The 20,814-nt window shown below is 44.9% G+C and overlaps 1 protein-coding gene across 1 annotated transcript in view; it reads left to right on the forward strand.

The window, feature by feature from the left end:
• Positions 1–20,814, forward strand: part of LOC129843021 (voltage-dependent P/Q-type calcium channel subunit alpha-1A-like) — a gene marked incomplete at its 3' end in the record, with an annotated part of 132,241 nt that overhangs the window by 60,720 nt on the left and 50,707 nt on the right. Inside the window, 4 exon segments of the mRNA XM_055911746.1 lie at positions 17,988–18,079; positions 18,290–18,442; positions 18,957–19,144; positions 20,594–20,697. Of these exon segments, the coding sequence (XP_055767721.1) occupies positions 17,988–18,079; positions 18,290–18,442; positions 18,957–19,144; positions 20,594–20,697 (537 nt within the window).

Raw genomic sequence — 20,814 nt, forward strand, 5'->3', positions numbered from 1 at the left:
TCTCTCTCTCTCGACATGTCCTCCAGCTCTGGGCTGAGTGCTCTGTGTGCGTGACAGACTCTCTCATCCTCTTTTCCCCTGTTCCTCTCTCCCTCTTTCTTTTACTCCTCTTTACCTGTTTTGCTATGCCTCTGTCATCCCCTCTTTTTACTCTCTCCCTTCCCTCCATCTCTCTATCCCTCTGCTCCTGTATCATTGTAGTTCTCTCTCTCTATCTATTTTATATCTTTCTCTCCTTTTTCATCTGTTAATTTCTTTCCATCTCTCTCCCATCTCTCCATCCATTATTGCGTCATTCCCAATCTTTTTTCTAGCTTCCTTCCTCATTCCTTACTTTCCTGTGTACTCTTTCCTTACAGTAACAGACAGACAGAGTTGTGTGTGTGTGAGAGAGAGATATCTCATTTGAATATAGTATCAATCCATAGGTTCAATAGGTTTTAGTGTGTAGGCATGTGTAGGTGTTCTGTGTATAGGTGTGTTTGTGTGTGTATTTGTTTATACTAAAGGGTCAGTGGCTGGGTTTCTCTCTCTCGGTGTGTGTTACAGTACTGTATAGTTAGTCTTTGAGGAGCTAGTGAGTTGTACTCAAACTGACAGTCTGTCTCTATGACTTAATAGGCCAGACTATGAAACCTGCTCTGTCCTAACATACTTAAGTCTGAGAGAGTGAGAGAGAGTGAGAGAGAGAGAGAGAGAGAGAGAGAGAGAGAGAGAGAGAGAGAGAGAGAGAGAGAGAGTGAGAGAGAGAGAGAGAGAGAGAGAGAGAGAGAGAGAGAGAGAGAGAGAGAGAGAGAGAGAGAGGAAATGAGTTAGTCAGTAAGAGAAGAAGAGAGGGATGAGCTGGTTAGAGGTGGTTAGAGGCAGGTGCCCTAGTGGTTAAAGGCAGGTCCCCTAGTGGTTAGAGGCAGGTCCCCTAGTGGTTAGAGTCAGGTCGCCTAGTGGTTAGAGGCAGGCAGCCTAGTGGTTCGAGGCAGGTAGCCTAGTGGTTAGAGGCAGGCAGCCTAGTGGTTAGAGGAAGGCAGCCTAGTGGTTAGAGGCAGGCAGCCTAGTGGTTAGAGGCAGGTAGCCTAGTGGTTAGAGGCAGGCAGCCTAGTGGTTAGAGGCAGGTAGCCTAGTGGTTAGATCATTGGGCCAATAACCGAAAGGTTGCTAGATTGAATCCCCGAGCTGACGAGGTAAATATCTGTCGTTCTGCCCCTGAACAAGGCAGTTAACCCACTGTTCCTAGGCCGTCACTGTAAATAAGAATTTGTTCTTAACTGACTTGCCTAGTTAATTAAAGGTTAAATAAAATGAAAAACATTGAGGGAAGGCAAAATGTGGGCAGGAAAATGGTTGCCTGTGTTATTACTGTATGCATGTTTATTTGACTGTGTGTGTTGCAATATAAAGAGAGAGGTATTTTAAGAGCAGTTTCTGAAAAGAGGAGGTAAAAACCAGTTGGGTTATGCAGACTGGCTGGAGCAGAGAGATGTTGAAGAAAGAGGGAGTGAAATTTAGTGAGAGCAGGAAAGAGAGAGAAAGGGGAAAGATGGTGGCAATGGCTGGCTATGTGAAAGCCTTGTGATCCTGCGTGCAGAGAGAGACAGAGAGAGAGACAGAGAGAGAGAGAGAGAGACAGAGAGAGAGACAGAGAGAGAGAGACAGAGAGAGAGACAGAGGAGAGAGACAGACAGAGAGAGAGACACAGAGAGAGAGACACACACAGAGAAAGAGAGACACAGAGAGAGACAGAGAGAGACAGAGAGAGAGAGAGACAGAGAGAGAGAGACAGAGAGACAGAGACAGACAGAGAGAGAGAAAGGGGAGAGGAGTGGTGTAACTGTAGAAGCAATATACTTATAAAGAGAGATGGAGGTTTGTACAATAGTTGAGGGAGGAGAGAGAAGGGAATACCAGAAGGGGAAGGCAGATACATACACTACATTACCAAAAGTATGTGGACACTTGCTCGTTGAACGTCTCAGTCCAAAATCATGGGCATTAATATGGAGTTAGTCCCCCTTTGCTGCTATAACAGCCTCCACTCTTCTGGGAATGCTTTCCACTAGAAGTTGGAACATTGCTGCGGGGACATGCTTCCATTCAGCTACAAGAGCATTAGTGAGTTCGGGCGCTGATGTTGGGCGATTAGGCCTGGTTCACAGTCGGCGGTCAAATCAAATCAAATCAAAATCAAATGTTATTTGTTACATACACATGGTTAGCAGATGTTAATGCGAGTGTAGCGAAATGCTTGTGTTTCTAGTTCTGACAATGCAGTAATAACCAACGAATAATCTAACCTAACAATTCACAACAACTACCTTATACACACAAGTGTAAAGGGATGAAGAATATGTACATAAAAATATATGAATGAGTGATGGTACAGAACGGCATAGGCAAGGTGCAGTAGATGGTATAGAGTACAGTATATACATATGAGATGAGTAATGTAGGGTATGTAAACATTATATTAAGTGGCATTGTTTAAAGTGGCTAGTGATACATTTTTTACATACATTTTTCTATTATTAAAGTGGCTGGAGTTGAGTCAGTATGTTGGCAGCAGCCACTCAATGTTAGTGGTGGCTTTTTAACAGTCTGATGGCCTTGAGATAGAAGCTGTTTTTCAGTCTCTCGATCCCTGCTTTGATGCACCTGTACTGACCTCGCCTTCTGGATGATAGCGGGGTGAACAGACAGTGGCTCAGGTGGTTGTTGTTCTTCATGATATTTATGGCATCGGGTGGTGTAGGTGTCCTGGAGGGCAGGTAGTTTGCCCCTGGTGATGCGTTGTGCAGACCTCACTACCCTCTGGAGAGCCTTACAGTTGTGGGTGGAGCAGTTGCCCAGGCGATGATACAGCCCGATAGAATGCTCTCGATTCTGCATCTGTAAAAGTTTGTGAGGGTTATAGGTGACAAGCCAAATTTCTCCAGTATCCTGAGGTTGAAGAGGCGCTGCTGCGCCTTCTTCACCACGCTGTCTGTGTGGGTGGACCAATTCAGTTTGTCCGTGATGTGTATGCCGAGGAACTTAAAACTTACTACCCTCTCCACTACTATCCCGTCGATGTGGATAGGGGGGTGCTCCCTCTGCTGTTTCCTGAAGTCCACGATCATCTCCTTTGTTTTGTTGACGTTGAATCTGAGGTTATTTTCCTGACACCACACTCCGAGGGCCCTTACCTTGTCCCTGTAGGCCGTCTCGTCGTTGTTGGTAATCAAGCCTACCACTGTAGTGTTGTCTGCAAACTTGATGATTGAGTTGGAGGCGCACATGGCCACGCAGTCGTGGGTGAACAGGAAAGGAAAGGGTTCAGAACGCACCCTTGTGGGGCCCCAGTGTTGAGGATCAGCGGGGTGGAGATGTTGTTACCTACCCTCACCACCTGGGGTCGGCCCGTCAGGAAGTCCAGTACCCAGTTGCACAGGGTGGGGTCGAGACCCAGGGTCTCGAGCTTGATGACGAGTTTGGAGGGTACTATGGTGTTAAATGCTGAGCTGTAGTCGATGAACAGCATTCTCACATAGATATTCCTCTTGTCCAGATGGGTTAGGGCAGTGTGCAGTGTGGTTGTGATTGTGTCATCTGTGGACCTAATGGGGCGGTAAGCAAATTGGAGTGGGTCTCGGGTGTCAGGTAGGGTGGAGGTGATATGGTCCTTGACTAGTCTCTCAAAGCACTTCATGATGACGGAAGTGAGTACTACGGGGCGGTAGTCGTTTAGCTCAGTTACCTTAGCTTTCTTGGGAACAGGAACAATGGTGGCCCTCTTGAAGCATGTGGGAACAGCAGACTGGGAAAAGGATTGATTGAATATGTCCGTAAACACACCAGCCAGCTGGTCTGCGCATGCTCTGAGGACACGGCTAGGGATGCCATCTGGGCCTGCAGCCTTGCGAGGGTTAACACATTTAAATGTTTTACTCACGTCGGCTGCAGTAAAGGAGAGTCCGCAGGTTTTGGTAGCGGGCCATGTTGGTGGCACTGTATTGTCCTCAAAGCGAGCAAAGAAGTTGTTTAGTCTGTCTGGGGGCAAGACATCCTGGTCCGCGACGGGGCTGATTTTCTTTTTGTAATCCGTGATTGACTGTAGACCCTGCCACATACCTCTTGTGTCTGAGCCGTTGAATTGCGACTCTACTTTGTCTCTATACTGACGCTTAGCTTGTTTGATTGCCTTGCGGAGGGAATAGCTACACTGTTTGAATTCAGTCATGTCACCTTGCCCTGATTAAAAGCAATGGTTCGCGCTTTCAGTTTCGCGCGGATGCTGCAATCAATCCACGGTTTCTGGTTTGGGAATGTTTTAATAGTCGCAGTGGGTACGATGTCGCCGATGCACTTGCTAATAAACTCGCTCATCGAATCAGCGTATTCGTCAATGTTGTTGTTTGACGCAATGCGGAACATATCCCAGTCTACGTGATCGAAGCAATCTTGAAGCGTCGAATCAGATTGGTCGGACCAGCGTTGAACAGACCTGAGCGCAGGAGCTTCCTGTTTTAGTTTCTGTATGTAGGCGGGGAGCAACAAAATGGAGTCGTGGTCAGCTTTTCCGAAAGGAGGGCGGGGGAGGGCCTTATATGCGTCGCGGAAGTTAGAATAACAATGATCCAGGGTTTTGCCAGCCCTGGTAGCACAATCGATATGCTGATAGAATTTAGGGAGTCTTGTTTTCAGATTAGCCTTGTTAAAATCCCCAGCTACAATGAATGCAGCCTCAGGATATGTGGTTTCCAGTTTACATAGAGTCAAATGAAGTTCGTTCAGGGCCATCGATGTGTCTGCTTGGGGGGGAATATATGTGGCTGTGATTATAATCGAGGAGAATTCTCTTGGTAGATAATGCGGTCGACATTTGATTGTGAGGAATTCTAAGTCAGGTGAACAGAAGGACTTGAGTTCCTGTATGTTGTTATGATCACACCACGTCTCGTTAATCATAAGGCATAACCCCCCGCCCCTCTTCTTACCAGAAAGATGCTTGTTTCTGTCGGCGCGATGTGTGAAGAAACCAGCTGGCTGTACCGACTCCGATAGCTTGTCTCGAGTGAGCCATGTTTCCGTGAAGCAAAGAATGTTACAGTCTCTTATGTCTCTCTGGAATGGTACCCTTGCTCGGATTTCGACTACCTTGTTGTGAAGAGACTGGACACTGGCGAGTAGTATGCTTGGGAGCGGTGCGCGATGTGCCCGTCTCCGGAGCATGACGAGAAGACCGCTTCGTCTGCCCCTTTTACGGCGTCGTCAGCTGGGATCCGATCCATTGTCCTGGGTGGTGAGCAAAACAGAGGATCCGCTTCGGGAAAGTCGTATTCCTGGTCGTAATGATGATGAGTTGACGTTGCTCTTATATCCAATAGTTCCTCCCGGCTGTATGTAATAAAACCTAAGATTACCTGGGGTACCAATGTAAGAAATAACACGTAAAAAAACAGAATACTGCATAGTTTCCTAGGAAGGCGAAGCGAGGCGGCCATCTCTGTTGGCGCCGGAAATTCCAATTAATCCCAAAGGTGTTTGATGGGGTTGAGGTCAGGGCCCTGTGCAGGCCAGTCAAGTTCTTCCACACCGATCTCGAAAAACAATTTATGTATGGGCCTCGCTTTGTGCACGAGGGCATTGTCATGCTGAAACAGGAAAGGGCCTTCCCCAAACTGTTGCCACAAAGTTGGAAGCACAGAATTGTCTAGAATGTCATTGTATGCTGTAGCGTTAAAATTTCCCTTCTCTGGAACTAAGGGGCCTAGCCAAACCATGAAAAACAGCCTCAGACCATTATTCGTCTTCCACCAAACTTTACAGTTGGCACTATGCATTGGAGTAGGTAGTGTTCTCCTGGCATCCGCCAAACCCAGATTTGTCCGTTGGACTGCCAGATGGTGAAGCGTGATTCATCACTCCAGAGAATGCGTTTTCACTGCTCAAGAGTCCAATGGTGGCGAGCTTTACACCACTCCAGGCAACACTTAGCATTTCACTTGATGATCTTAGGCTTTTGTGTGGCTGCTCACCCATCGAAACCCATTTCATGAAGCTCCCAACTACAGTGCATTGCAAAAGTATTCATCCCCCTTGACGTTTTTCCTATTTTGTTGCATTACAGCCTGTAATTTAAATGTATTTTATTTGGATTTCATGTAATGGACATACACAAAATAGTCGAAATTGGTAAAGTGAAATTTAAAAACTAACTTGTTGATTTAAAAAAAAGAATTATAAACAGAAAAGTGGTGCTTGCATATGTATTGACCCCCTTTGCTATGAAGCCCCTAAAAAAGATCTGGTGCAACCAATTACCTTCAGAAGTCAAATAATTAGTTAAATAAAGTCCACCTGTGTGCAATCTAAGTGTCACATGATCTGTCACATGATCTCAGTATATATACACCTGTTCTGAAAGGCCCCAGAGTCTGCAACACCGCTAAGTAAGGGGCACCACCAAGCAAGCGGCACAATAAAGACCAAGGATCTCTCAAACCGGTCAGGGACAAAGTTGTGGAGAAGTACAGATCAGGGTTGGGTTATAAAAAATATCAGAAACTTTGAACATTCTACAGAGCACCATTAAATCCATTATTACAATTTTTTAAGAATATGGCACCACAACAAACCTGCCAAGAGAGGGCCGCCCACCAAAACTTACGGACCGAGCAAGGAGGGCATTAATCAGAGAGGCAATAAAGAGACCAAAGAAAACCCTGAAGGAGCTGCAAAGCTCCACAGCGGAGATTGGAGTATCTGTCCATAGGACCACTTTAAGCCGTAATTGTCACGTTCCTGACCTATTTCTGTTAGTTTGTTGTATGTGTTAGTTGGTCAGGACGTGAGTTTGGGTGGGCATTCTATGTTGTCTGTTTCTATGTTGGTTTAGGGTTGCCTGGTATGGCTCTCAATTAGAGGCAGGTGTTTGGCGTTCCTCTAATTGAGAGTCATATTTAGGTAGGTTGTTTCACAGTGTTCGTTGTGGGTGGTTGTCTCCTGTGTCAGTGTTTGTCGCACCATACGGGACTGTTCGGTTTGTTTGTACATCGTCATTTTTTGTGTAGTCTATTTTCCGTGCGTTCTTCGTGTTTTATTGTAAGTTCGTATGTCTAGGTTTGTCTACACATTCGTTTTGTTATTTTGTTAGTTAATTCAAGTATAGTTCGTTTTCTGTCTTCGTTGTTTTGTCGTGTCTTAATTAAATCATGTCATTTCTCAACGCTGCGCCTTGGTTCGATCATTACTCCTCGAGGAGGAAAGCCGTTACAGTAATGCCACAGAGCTGGACTTTACGGAAGAGTGGCCAGAAAGAGCCATTACTTAAAGAAAAAAATAAGAAAACGCGTTTGGTGATCGCCAAAAGGCATGTGGGAGACTCCCCAAACATATGAAAGAAGGTACTCTGGTCAGATGAGACTAAAATAAATAAAAATTGCCATCAAGGTAAACGCTATGCCTGGCTCAAACCCAACACCTCTCATCACCCCGAGAACACCATCCCCACAGTAAGCATGGTGGTGGCAGCATCTTGCTGTGGGGATGTTTTTCATCGGCAGGGACTGGGAAACTGGTCAGAATTGAAGGATTGATGGATGGCACTAAATACAGGGAAATTCTTGAGGGAAACCTGTTTCAGTTTTCCAGAGATTTGAGACTGGGACGGAGGTTCACAATCCAGCAGGACAATGAGTCTAAGCATACTGCTAAAGCAACAACCGAGTGGTATAAGGGGAAAACATTTAAATGTCTTGGAATGGCCTAGTCAAAACCCAGACCTCAATCCAATTGAGAATCTGTGGTATGACTTAAAGATTGCTGTACACCAGCGGAACCCATCCAACTTGAAGGATCTGGAGAAGTTTTGCCTTGAAGAATGGGCAAAAATCCCAGTGGCTAGATGTGCCAAGCTTATAGAGACATACCCCAAGAGACTTGCAGCTGTAGTTGCTGCAAAAGGTGACTCTACAATGTATTGACTTTGGGGGGGTGAATAGTTACGCACGCTCAAGTTTTACGTTTTTTTTTCGACAAGAAAAAATATTTTGCATCTTCAAAGTGGTAGGCATGTTGTGTAAATAACATGATACAAACCCCCAAACAATCTATATAAATTCCAAGTTGTAAGGCAATAAAATAGGAAAAATGCCAAGGGGGGTGAAAACCTTCGCAGGCCACTGTAACAGTTCTTGTGCTGACGTTGTTTCCAGAGGCAATTTGAAACTCGGTAGTGAGTGTTTGCAACTGAGGAAAGATGATTTTTATGCGCTACGCCTTTCAGCACTCGGCGGTCCCGTTCTGTGAGCTTGTGAGGCCTACCACTTCGTGGCTGAGCCGTTGTTGCTCCTAGACGTTTCCACTTCACAATAACAGCACTTACAGTTGACCGGGCCAGCTCTAGCAGATCAGAAATTTTATGAACTGACTTGTTCGGAAGGTGGCATCCCATGACGGTGCCACGTTGAACGTCATTCTATTGCCAATGTTTGTCTATGGAGATTGTATGGCTGTGTGCTCGATGTTATACACCTGTCAGCAACGGGTGGTGCTGAAATAGCCGAATCCACTAATAGTAGTGTATATCTATGTATATGTTGTAAAGGGAGTAGGAAAGGAGAGTACATGAAAGGAAGAGAAATCATGAAATAGAGGGAGAAGAGAAAATAGAGTGAAAAGAGAAAGGATAGAAAGAGAACAAGCGAAAGAAAGAGATGGAGCAAGTTACTGAGAGAAAGAGAGAGAGAGGAGGGGAGCAAGCGAATGAGAGAGAGTGTGTGTGTGTGCTGCTGCAGTAACCTGTTTTTAGCTGCTGCAGATGATCAATCACCCAGTACAGCCTTGAGACACAGGAACTCTCCCCCTCTCTCTCTGTCTTTCACTCTCTGTCCCTCTTGTTTGCGCTCTCACCCTCTCTTCCTCTTGCTCTCTCTCTCTCTCTCTCTCTATGTGCCTCTTTCTCTCTCTCAACCTTTTTCTCTGTCTCTCTGTGTCTATAACTCTTTCTATCTCATTCTCTCTTTCTCTCTTTCTCTCTTTTTGTCTCTCTCTCTTTCATTCATTTTTCTCACACGCATACACACATGCTTCACACTTATACACAGAGGGCACACACACATACACTGCTCCCAGCTGTGGTCTCTATGGTTAGCTCCTTTTGAATGGCGATTTTTCTTTTAGAAGTGTGGCTCTTTGAAGATGAAAAGCTACTGCCCCTTCTACCCACCTCTGCCCTGACACTTTGATACTACAATGACCAGGGGATGCATACATGCACACACAATAAACATTTACACTTCAAACACATGCTCACTTTTCCTTCACACACCTGTAAACCGTCTTCTTCTCAGCATATATCCTGAGACACATTGCCAAACAACACACGTAATACACATGCAGAATATGACTGTACAGGAAGGAAGGAAGGAAGGAAGGAAGGAAGGAAGGAAAGAAAATAAAGAATGATGGAAGGAAGAAAGGAAAGAAGGAAAGAAGGAAGAAAGGAAAGAAGGAAAGAAGGAAAGAATGATGCAAGGTAGAAAGGAAAGAAAAAGAAAGAATGAAGGAAGGAGGGATGGAGGGAATATTATAGGCTCATATATTTTCTCATCCCCATAATGGCTAAGGTAAGAATCAACGTAATTGAGCATTAGAAGACACATTCTAAGGATGGATGACCTAGTACGCTGATATTTGTTGCTCGCTGCATTTGTTTTTACTAAACAGTAGGTTCTAAATAGTATGTAGCATGATATGTACACAACATGTAGGTTTTGTATGCAAGTTAGATTTTGGACACGGCCATTGAGTTCTATCCGTAGTAGAACAGTGAGGAGCTGTCCATTGTAGAATAGTGTGGAGAATAGTGAGGAGCTGTCCATTGAAGAACAGTGTGGAGAACTGCGAGGAGCTGTCCATTGTAGAACAGTGTGGAGAACTCTGAGGAGCTGTCCATTGTAGAACAGTGTGGAGAACTGTGAGGAGCCGTCCATTGTAGAACAGTGAGGAGAACTGTGAGGAGCTGTCCATTGTAGAACAGTGTGGAGAACAGTGAGGAGCTGTCCATTGTAGAACAGTGTGGAGAACTGTGAGGAGCTGTCCATTGTAGAACAGTGTGGAGAACAGTGAGGAGCTGTCCATTGTAGAACAGTGTGGAGAACTGTGAGGAGCTGTCCATTGTAGAACAGTGTGAAGAACTGTGAGGAGCTGTCCATTTTAGAACAGTGTGGAGAACTGTGAGGAGCTGTCCATTGTAGAACAGTGTGGAGAACTGTGAGGAGCCGTCCATTGTAGAACAGTGAGGAGAACTGTGAGGAGCTGTCCATTGTAGAACAGTGTGGAGAACTCTGAGGAGCTGTCCATTGTAGAACAGTGTGGAGAACAGTGAGGAGCTGTCCATTGTAGAACAGTGTGGAGAACTGTGAGGAGCTGTCCATTGTAGAACAGTGTGGAGAACTGTGAGGAGCTGTCCATTGTAGAACAGTGTGGAGAACTCTGAGGAGCTGTCCATTGTAGAACAGTGTGGAGAACTCTGAGGAGCTGTCCATTGTAGAACAGTGTGGAGAACTGTGAGGAGCCGTCTATTGTAGAACAGTGTGGAGAACTGTGAGGAGCTGTCCATTGTAGAACAGTGTGGAGAACTGTGAGGAGCCGTCCATTGTAGAACAGTGTGGAGAACTGTGAGGAGCCGTCCATTGTAGAACAGTGTGGAGAACTCTGAGGAGCTGTCCATTGTAGAACAGTGTGGAGAACAGTGAGGAGCTGTCCATTGTAGAACAGTGTGGAGAACTGTGAGGAGCCGTCTATTGTAGAACAGTGTGGAGAACTGTGAGGAGCTGTCCATTATAGAACAGTGTGGAGAACAGTGAGGAGCTGTCCATTGTAGAACAGTGTGGAGAACTGTGAGGAGCCGTCTATTGTAGAACAGTGTGGAGAACTGTGAGGAGCTGTCCATTATAGAACAGTGTGGAGAACTGTGAGGAGCTGTCCATTGTAGAACAGTGTGGAGAACTGTGAGGAGCCGTCTATTGTAGAACAGTGTGGAGAACTGTGAGGAGCTGTCCATTGTAGAACAGTGTGAAGAACTGTGAGGAGCTGTCCATTGTAGAACAGTGAGGAGAACTGTGAGGAGCTGTCCATTGTAGAACAGTGTGGAGAACAGTGAGGAGCTGTCCATTGTAGAACAGTGTGGAGAACTGTGAGGAGCTGTCCATTGTAGAACAGTGTGGAGAACAGTGAGGAGCTGTCCATTGTAGAACAGTGTGGAGAACTGTGAGGAGCTGTCCATTGTAGAACAGTGTGAAGAACTGTGAGGAGCTGTCCATTTTAGAACAGTGTGGAGAACTGTGAGGAGCTGTCCATTGTAGAACAGTGTGGAGAACTGTGAGAAGCTGTCCATTGTAGAACAGTGTGGAGAACTGTGAGGAGCCGTCTATTGTAGAACAGTGTGGAGAACTGTGAGGAGCCGTCTATTGTAGAACAGTGTGGAGAACTGTGAGGAGCCGTCTATTGTAGAACAGTGTGGAGAACTGTGAGGAGCCGGCTATTGTAGAACAGTGTGGAGAACTGTGAGGAGCCGTCTATTGTAGAACAGTGTGGAGAACTGTGAGGAGCCGTCTATTGTAGAACAGTGTGGAGAACTGTGAGGAGCCGTCTATTGTAGAACAGCGTGGAGAACTGTGAGGAGCTGCCCATGGTAGAACAGTGTGGAGAACTGTGAGGAGCTGCCCATGGTAGAACAGTGTGGAGAACTGTGAGGAGCTGCCCATGGTAGAACAGTGTGGAGAACTGTGAGGAGCTGCCCATGGTAGAACAGTGTGGAGAACTGTGAGGAGCTCTTTTGGTTAAAAAAGGGTCATTGTCTCAGGTAAAGTCTTGCCTGGGTTGAACCTCTCTCTAAATGATATTTGAATGGCTCAAGCCTTGGTTCCAGACTGTCAAACTCAAGATTAGCTGGCCACTCTATCCTCATACTGTGTGTGCGAAATTGTGCCTCTACAAGCCAGATTCTTACGACGTTTACTTCTCAGACAGACTTGCTTAAAGCCTTGACATTATGCTAACCTCTGATCTGTTGCGTGTATCTGTCAGATGATGTGACATACAGTATAAGAAAGATCAGGAAACTATTTTTATTTGAGCCTATCATAATCCCTGGAGTGGTTGAAAAATGAGTTTTAATGACTCCAACCTAAGTGTATGTAAACTTCCGACTTCAACTGTATGTATGTGTGTGTGTGTGTGTATATGGGAGGGAGTGTGTGTGTGTGTATATGGGAGGGAGTGTGTGTGTGTGCGTGTATATGGGAGCGAGTGTGTGTGTGTATGCGTGTTTTCCTGCGTGTGTGTTCATCAGGATAGAAACTGAGGATTTTCATAGGTAGCTAGTTCGTATGACCTAAATACTAGTGTGCATTCGTGCATATAAATGTAGGTGCACTCAAATGGTTCCAAGCTGAAACTGTATGTATGCGCAGCTTATACATGTGTGTCTGTGTGTGCATGCTTGTGTGGGTGTGTGTGTGTGCTTGGGTGTATGTGCTAGCTTGTGTGTGTATTATTTACATGGAAGTGTGTGTTTCACTATACAACTGAGGATATTAGAAGAAAAGAAAAAACATATCAATCAAGCTCCCCTTGGCCCGGTTACCACGGTGATGCAAAGATTCTAGCAAGGAGCCAAGGTCCCTGTTGCCATGGAAACAGTTATGAATGAGAAGGGCCCCGGTAACCGTGGAAACGGTGTGAATGAGCCTTGTTGCTTTGATGATAAATTCTGTAAAGGTGGACAGACCTGGTGGGGTTGAGGAGCTGTTGGTGCAAGACTGCCATCTTCATCTTCTTCATCATCATCATCATCATCGTTGTTTTCTTCTTGCACACACATGCACACACACACATATACACTATTGACAGTTTCCTGTGAGGCAGATAGGCAAGTAACTCCCAGTAGATGTCTCTCCTGTCAGCACTGTTAACACTATCCCCTACATACACACGCACAGACACACGCGCAGACACACACACACACACTTTTTCTCCCTCCACACACACACCTGCTTTGTCAGTGTGAATCCCTCACTTTAACCCCAATATCCCACCTTGTCTTCAGCACTGGACCTTCCAGGCTGACAAACCAGCACCTCGTCCTTCCTTCCCTGTCTCCCTCCCTCATTCTCACTTCCCTTTACCTTATCTGGTAGGACAGTCTCTGTATCCCCGGCTGTCATCAGGGCTAGCGATTTCTAACTCCCATAGCATCCCTCTACGTATCTAGTACAGGAAGATAGCTTAATTGCCCCTGAGGGGATAAATATAGTTATATAGAATTTAAATCTCATAGCAAGTACTTGCCTTGTAGCACAGATAGCTAACTCCCATAGGATTTACCTGTGTTCGTAGCACAGATAGCTAACTTCCATAGTATTTACCTGTGTTCCTAGCACAGATAGCTAACTCCCATAGGATTTACCTGTGTTCCTAGCACAGATAGCTAACTCCCATAGTATTTACCTGTGTTCCTAGCACAGATAGCTAACTCCCATCGTTTTTACCTGTGTTCCTAGCACAGATAGCTAACCTCCATAGTATTTACCTGTGTCCCTAGAACAGTTAGCTAACTCCCATAGGATTTACCTGTGTTCCTAGCGCAGATAGCTAACTCCCATAGGATTTACCTGCGTTCCTTGCGCAGATAGCTAACTCCCATAGGATTTACCTGCGTTCCTAGCGCAGATAGCTAACTCCCATAGGATTTACCTGTGTTCCTAGCGCAGATAGCTAACTCCCATAGGATTTACCTGCGTTCCTTGCGCAGATAGCTAACTCCCATAGGATTTACCTGTGTTCCTAGCGCAGATAGCTAACTCCCATAGGATTTACCTGCGTTCCTAGCGCAGATAGCTAACTCCCATAGGATTTACCTGCGTTCCTTGCGCAGATAGCTAACTCCCATAGGATTTACCTGCGTTCCTAGCGCAGATAGCTAACTCCCATAGGATTTACCTGCGTTCCTTGCGCAGATAGCTAACTCCCATGGGATTTACCTGTGTTCCTAGAGCAGATAGCTAACTCCCATAGGATTTACCTGTGTTCCTTAGGCAGACAGCTAACTCCCATAGGATTTACCTGTGTTCCTAGGGCAGATAGCTAACTCCAGAACATAGTCAGTCACACCAGCCTCTCTGGTGAAGCTATTAAGCTGAAAGTGTGTGTTAGTCGTTAAGCACAGAGCTTCCTAAACTGGGCTCTGTGGACTCACTGTTGTTCCTCAACCAGACACCCCACCAGGCCCTCGGTGGGAAGGCTTTCAACGATGTGTCATTCAGATTGTATTACACTGACACATCCTCCTTCCCTAGTGTTTAGGTGTGCTGTCAGACTAACGGTGGGCCCCTGAGACTCTCCTGTGTTGTAGTGGTCCATGTGGAGGTGAGAGACACCTATTGAGTAGTGATGTGCAGTTTGCGAATTATTCATTATTTTTGAATGACCCTTTTTAATGCCTCTAGAGTCATGATTCATTTTTCTGAGTGACTTGTTTGTTTTAGTTGTTTGTTTGACCTGTTGGCTGCGATGCAAGAGTCCTACAGCAGGATTGATGCACGCTCTTCCGACTCAGCGGCTCCAGAGACAAACAGCTGATCATGCTGCAGGCATTGTTTCAAACTGATAATATATTACATGGTGCAAGAATGAATGCAATTAATTGATTATTGAATGTTATGATGGACCCAGCTTCGTAGAACCAAAACTACAAAGCTGCTCAAAACAAACTCAAACTCGAGAATGAATCATTTGGGTACCTGCTGTTCGCGAACAACATTGTGCTTATTACGGCAGTCAAGCAATGCATTCCACCAAGAGTCGAATGCCCTGGTGCAACAGGATCAGCCAGTTAAACTGTGCCATGCAGCTCAGCAGAAGGACTATTGGAAAACGTTGATGATTCCCAGTCAGTCAGAGAGATAACTGGAAGTCAGACAATGTGAGAGACCATCCTCTCCTTCACACACAAACACTCCTCCTCACCAACACACACACTCCTTCACAGAAACACACACACACACACTTATCTTTCTGTCCCTCTCAGTTTTTCCAACACAATGTGTGTGTGTGTGTGTTTTTGTGTGTGTGTGCATGTTTGTGTGTGTGCATGTGTCTGTGCATGCGTGCTTAAATGTTTGTGTGTGTGTGTGTGTGTGTGTATAGTGAGGTACAGATAGAGTCCTGATGAGTTGGCAGTGGCCATGGCTCTCAGACAGAGTTTATAAATAGAAGGAATAAAGATGGGGAACAATGAGCCAGTCAACAACTCTCAATCATACAGCCTGTGCTATCTCTCTCTCTCTCTCTCTCTCTCTCTCTCTCTCTCTCTCTCTCTCTCTCTCTCTCTCTCTCTGTCTCTCTATCTCTCTCTCTCTCTCTATCTCCCCCTTCTCTCTCTCTCTCTCTCTCTCTCTCTCTCTCTCTCTCTCTCTCTCTCTCTCTCTCTCTCTCTCTCTCTCTCTGTCTCGCTCTCTCTCAAATTCAAATTCAAATTCAAATTCAAGCTGCTTTATTGGCATGAAAAACATTGTGTCAATATTGCCATACAACAATGTATACAATATACATTGTAATAAAATTATAAACAATGACAAATAATAATATAGAATGGCAGTAAATAATAATACAAAATTAAATATAACAATAGTAACAATAAAATGGTAACAGTCAATAGTCGAATGTAATGTAATAAATATAATTTAAAAAATGTTTTAATTAAACTATAACTAACTTATAACTAAATAACGGTCATCTTCACCATTACATCATTATCACAACTACTATCATCATTACCACTACTACCACCACCACCATCATTAAACTGCTATCATTACCATTACCACCCATACCATTACTATTTGGAATGATAAACAACAATAATAATAGTAATAACAATAACAGCAATAACAATAACAGTCATAATAAGTAAGTTACTGCTTACTTTGCAGATGTTATTATTCAGTGTCCCTCAGGCTATGGCAGGCAAATACATATTTTGCTGCAAGAGGAGCCATTGCTCCTTCGCCCATGAGTATTTTTAGTTTTTCCTCTGGGTTTAATAAGTTCAAATTTGGAATAAATGTAGTCATTTCTGTGAATAATGAATCTCTTGCTGAGGAATATTTATCACAGTAAAGGAGAAAGTGCATCTCTGTTTCTACCTCCCCTGTCGTGCAGTGACCACAAACACGCTCCTCTTTGGGTAGCGATGTCTTTTTATGTCTGCCGGTTTCTATTGCCAATCGGTGGTCACTCAGCCTGTACTTGGTAAGGTTCTGTCTCTGCTTCGTATCTCTGACAGAGTAGAGATAATCAGCCAATTCATATTCTCTGTTTAGGGTCAGATAGCAATTTAGTCGGCTTTGGGATTTTGTTTTTCCAATGTTGTATGTATGAGTCCTTTGATTGGTTCATGATTTTGTTTATTGGAATTCTTTCTTTTGAAGCAGTGCTGGTGTCAGCTTGGTTGGTTAGATCGAACACCAGCTGACTGAGAGGGCTCGTTTCTGGGCTCAGCTCTTGGGTTTCTCTCTCTCTCTCTCTCTCTCTCTCTCTCTCTCTCTCTCTCTCTCTCTCTCTCTCTCTCTCTCTCTCTCTCTCTCTATCGCTCTCTCTGTCTCTCTTGCTCTCTTTCTATTTCGCTCTCTCTCTTCTCTCTCTCTTTCTCTTTCGCTCTCTCTCTCTCTCTCTCTTTCTCTCTCTCTTTCTATCTCTCTCTCTCTCTCTCTCTCTCTATCACCCTCTCTCTCTTTCTCTCTCTCTCTCTCTCTCTCTCTCTCTCTCTCTCTCTCTCTCTCTCTCTCTCTATCTCTTTCTCTCTCTCTATCTCTTTCTCTCTCTCTCTCTCTCTTTTGATCTCTCTCTCTTTCTCTCTTTCTTTCTCTCTCTCTCTCAATTCAATTGAATTCAAGGGGCTATATTGGCATGGGAGAAAATATGTTTACAATGCCAAAGCAAGTGAAATAGATAATAAACAAAAGTGAAATAAACAATAAGATATTAACTGTAAACATTACACTTACAAAAGTTTCAAATGTCATATTATATATATATATATATACAGTGTTTTAATGATGTGCAAATAGTTAAAATACAAAACGGAAAATAGATAAACATAAGTATAGGTTGTATTTACAAGGGTGTTTGTTCATCACTGGTTGCCCTTTTCTTGTGGCAACAGGTCACAAATCTTGCTGCTGTGATTGCACACTGTGGCATTTCACCCAATAGATTTGGGAGTTTCTTAAAATTGGATTTGCTTTCAAGTTCTTTATGGGGCTGTGTAATCTGAGGGAAATATGTGTCTCTAATATGGTCATACATTTGGCAGGAGGTTAGGAAGTGCAGCTCAGTTTCCACCTCATTTTGTGGGCAGTGTACACATAACCTCTCTTCTCTTGACCCAAAATTTAGGAAATCTATGTACAGACTCAGTAAGCATAGCCTTGCCAGGTCAGTCTTCAGCTGCCTTTCTCAATAGCAAGGCTACGCTTACTGAGTCTGTACATAGATTTCCTAAATTTTGGGTCAGTGTGTGCTCTCTGTTTAGGGCCAAATAGCATTCTACTTTTCTTGGTTTTTCTGTAAATTCTTTCCAATGTGTCAAGTAATTATCTTTTTGTTTTCTCATGATTTGGTTGCTCTTTCTCTCTTTTTCTCTCTCTCTATCGACTTCCCTGTTCCATCTCTTGATTGACTCGTGGCTCATTCATGCATTCACATTATTGACTTACTCATTCACTCGCTGAAAGTCTTCTTCTTATCCAAGTGATTAGTGTAAACGATTAACAGATGATGTCACTAAAATCCCCGGCAACCGACACACATTGATTGGCTGATGCTACAAATGTTCCTAAAAAATATTCAAATACTATAATTATTCCTTCTCTTTATTTTCCCTCTTCCCTCTGTCTCACTCTCTCCCTCTCTCCACCTCCTCTCTCTCTCTGCTCCATCTCTCTCTGTAGGATCCTGTCTACAGTGGGATCGGACTTCGATTTGCGGACTCTGAGAGCGGTCCGTGTGCTGAGACCCCTCAAACTGGTGTCTGGGATACCCAGTAAGTCTTGGGACATATGGATGTGTGGGACGGAGAGAACGACTAGCTACCTCCCTAATAGTCTTATTTCATCTGATACCATAAGAGGAGGGGAGGGGGAGGACAGTTCTGATTAAGTTACATCATTTTTATAGGGATTTGGGGATTTAGGTCAGAGTTTTTTAACTTTGTCTGTTGTTTCTGTTAAACAATGTGCGCTGTCTCCCCCAGGCCTCCAGGTGGTCCTCAAGTCCATCATGAAGGCTATGATTCCACTGCTGCAGATCGGCCTGTTGCTATTCTTCGCCATCCTCATGTTCGCTATCATCGGCCTGGAGTTCTACATGGGCAAATTCCATACTACCTGCTTCGACATTCACACAGGTAAATCCTCATGTTCGCTATCATCGGCCTGGAGTTCTACATGGGCAAATTCCATACTACCTGCTTCGACATTCACACAGGTAAATCGGTGGGTCGGTTGGTTGGATGGTCAGACAGTCAGTCAGTTAGTCAGTCAGTCAGTCAGCATGCCAGTCAGTCTGATAGTCAGTCTGCCAGTCAGTCAGTCAGTCAATCAGTTAGTCAGTCAGTATGACAGTCAGCCAATATGTCAGTCAGTCAGTCTGCCAGTCAGTCACCCAGTCAGTATGTGCCAGTCAGCATACCAGTCAGGCAGTGTGCCAGTCATTCTACCAGTCATTGCCAGTCATTCTACCAGTTAGTCAGTCAGCCAGTCAGTCGCCAGTCAGTCAGTCAGTCAGTCAGTATGACAGTCAGTTAGTCAATCAGAATGCCAGTTAAATCAGTGACAAAAAGACTGTCAATTCAATTTGAATCAAAGAAGATCTAGCTCTTAAATAATATGTTGATCCCCAAACTCTCTGTACCCCTGTAGATGAGATTCGCGAGGAGTTTCCGTGTGGGACCGAAGCCCCGTCGAGACTATGTCCAAACGGGACCACGTGTCGAAAGTATTGGCTGGGGCCTAACTACGGCATCACCCAGTTTGACAACATCCTGTTTGCCGTGCTCACAGTCTTCCAATGTATTACCATGGAGGGATGGACTGACCTGCTCTACTATGTGAGTTACGGTACTTCACATCACAGTGGTTCTGTATTAGAGGTATTATGGTATTTAATTGATGGTTAAAGAGCTGGACTACTATGTGAGTTACTGTAGAGTTGGGTTAGGGTTTGAGATTGGGTTTGGTTTTGGGTTTAAGATCAGGAGTTTGGGTTTGGTTTTAGGTTTAGGTGTGGCTTGAGATCGGGTTTGGTTTTGTGTTTGTGTTTGGGATTGGATTCAGGATTGGTTTGGGGTTTGAGATCTGGTTCAGGTTTCGTTTTGGGTTTCGGTTAGAATTGAGGCAGGATAAGCTGATATTAAATCTGTGGGGCAACTACAACCTGGATAATAGATTTCTATGGTATTTACTAGTAAATTACATGGTAAATACCCACCAATTCATACAATACCTGTTTCACTGCTATACAAATATGCCCATAGCATTTACTCATATACTGTATTGTGTGCCCATACCTAAGACACAGTGAATAGTGCCCTGCTGCCAGTGGCAATGGTTGCTATGGTGACAGAGAGGTGGATGAGGGTAGTGGGGAAATGTGAGTGTAGTCCCATCCACGGCAGTCTCTATGGGCCCATATTCAATATACCCCCTTCCCTCTCTTCCCCCTCTTCTCTTTCCCACACCTCTCTCTTTCCTCGCTCTCTCTGCTTCCTTAATCTGTCTCTCCATCTCCATTCCTCTTCGCTTCTTCCTACTCCCCCGACCTCACCACACCAAATTACTCGCTGTCTCTCGCCGCCCGTCGGCTTCCCCCTTTCTCCCTTTCTCCCTTCCTCTTCACCCCCTTTCACCCACCCGCTTCCCTTCTTCTCTCTCCTCCAACAGTCGCACTCGGTGGCGGTGCAGCTCTATATTTAACAGGGCTGTTCAGTCAGAGTTATTCTTGCAGCTGCTGAGGAAGAAAGTGCTGAAAGTTTAATGGCTAAAAAGGCTGCAGTACATTCAGTCCAGGACACAGCAACAGCAGCCACGCCCACAGACATAGGGAGGGAGGGAGGGAGGGAGGGTGGAAAGAGCGTTACATTCTGTGATGGACTCTGTTGAGGGGGAAATACAGCAAGATGGGGAGGGTTGAGAGAGGGAGAGAAAGGGGGATTGGAGAGAGAAGGGAAATGGAGGGTTGAGAGAGGGAGAGAAAGGGGGGTTGGAGAGAGAAGGGAAATGGAGGGTTGAGAGAGGGAGAGAAAGGGTGAGGGAAAAAGAGAGAGGAAGACAGCTGAACTGTTTAAATGGCAGATACTCTGGACAATGTACTGTATAAAACGATGTCCTAATCATCCCCGTATTGTGGTGACCCCGTCCCAGTTCATGAAAAGGTCCTGAAATGGTCTGCTATTTTTTGGCTTTATAAAATCTACATCTCAGTATAACCTCTCTAGTCAAACAAGGGAAAGATGAATTACTAGATCAAAATGTGTGTGTGTGTGTGTGTGTGTTTTCAGAGCAACGATGCCTCAGGGAGCGCGTGGAACTGGATGTACTTCATTCCCCTCATCATCATCGGCTCTTTCTTCATGTTGAACCTGGTCCTGGGTGTACTGTCTGGGTAAGTGTGTGCGTGTGTGTGCACGCATGTGTTTGTGTGTGGGCGCACGTGCGTGTGTGGGACATGTGTGTGTGTGTGTTTTGTGTGCGTGTGTGTGTATACAATATGTTTGTGTAT

The sequence above is a fragment of the Salvelinus fontinalis genome, unplaced genomic scaffold (assembly GCF_029448725.1).
Source record: "Salvelinus fontinalis isolate EN_2023a unplaced genomic scaffold, ASM2944872v1 scaffold_0088, whole genome shotgun sequence".
Taxonomy (NCBI): Eukaryota; Metazoa; Chordata; class Actinopteri; order Salmoniformes; family Salmonidae; genus Salvelinus; species Salvelinus fontinalis.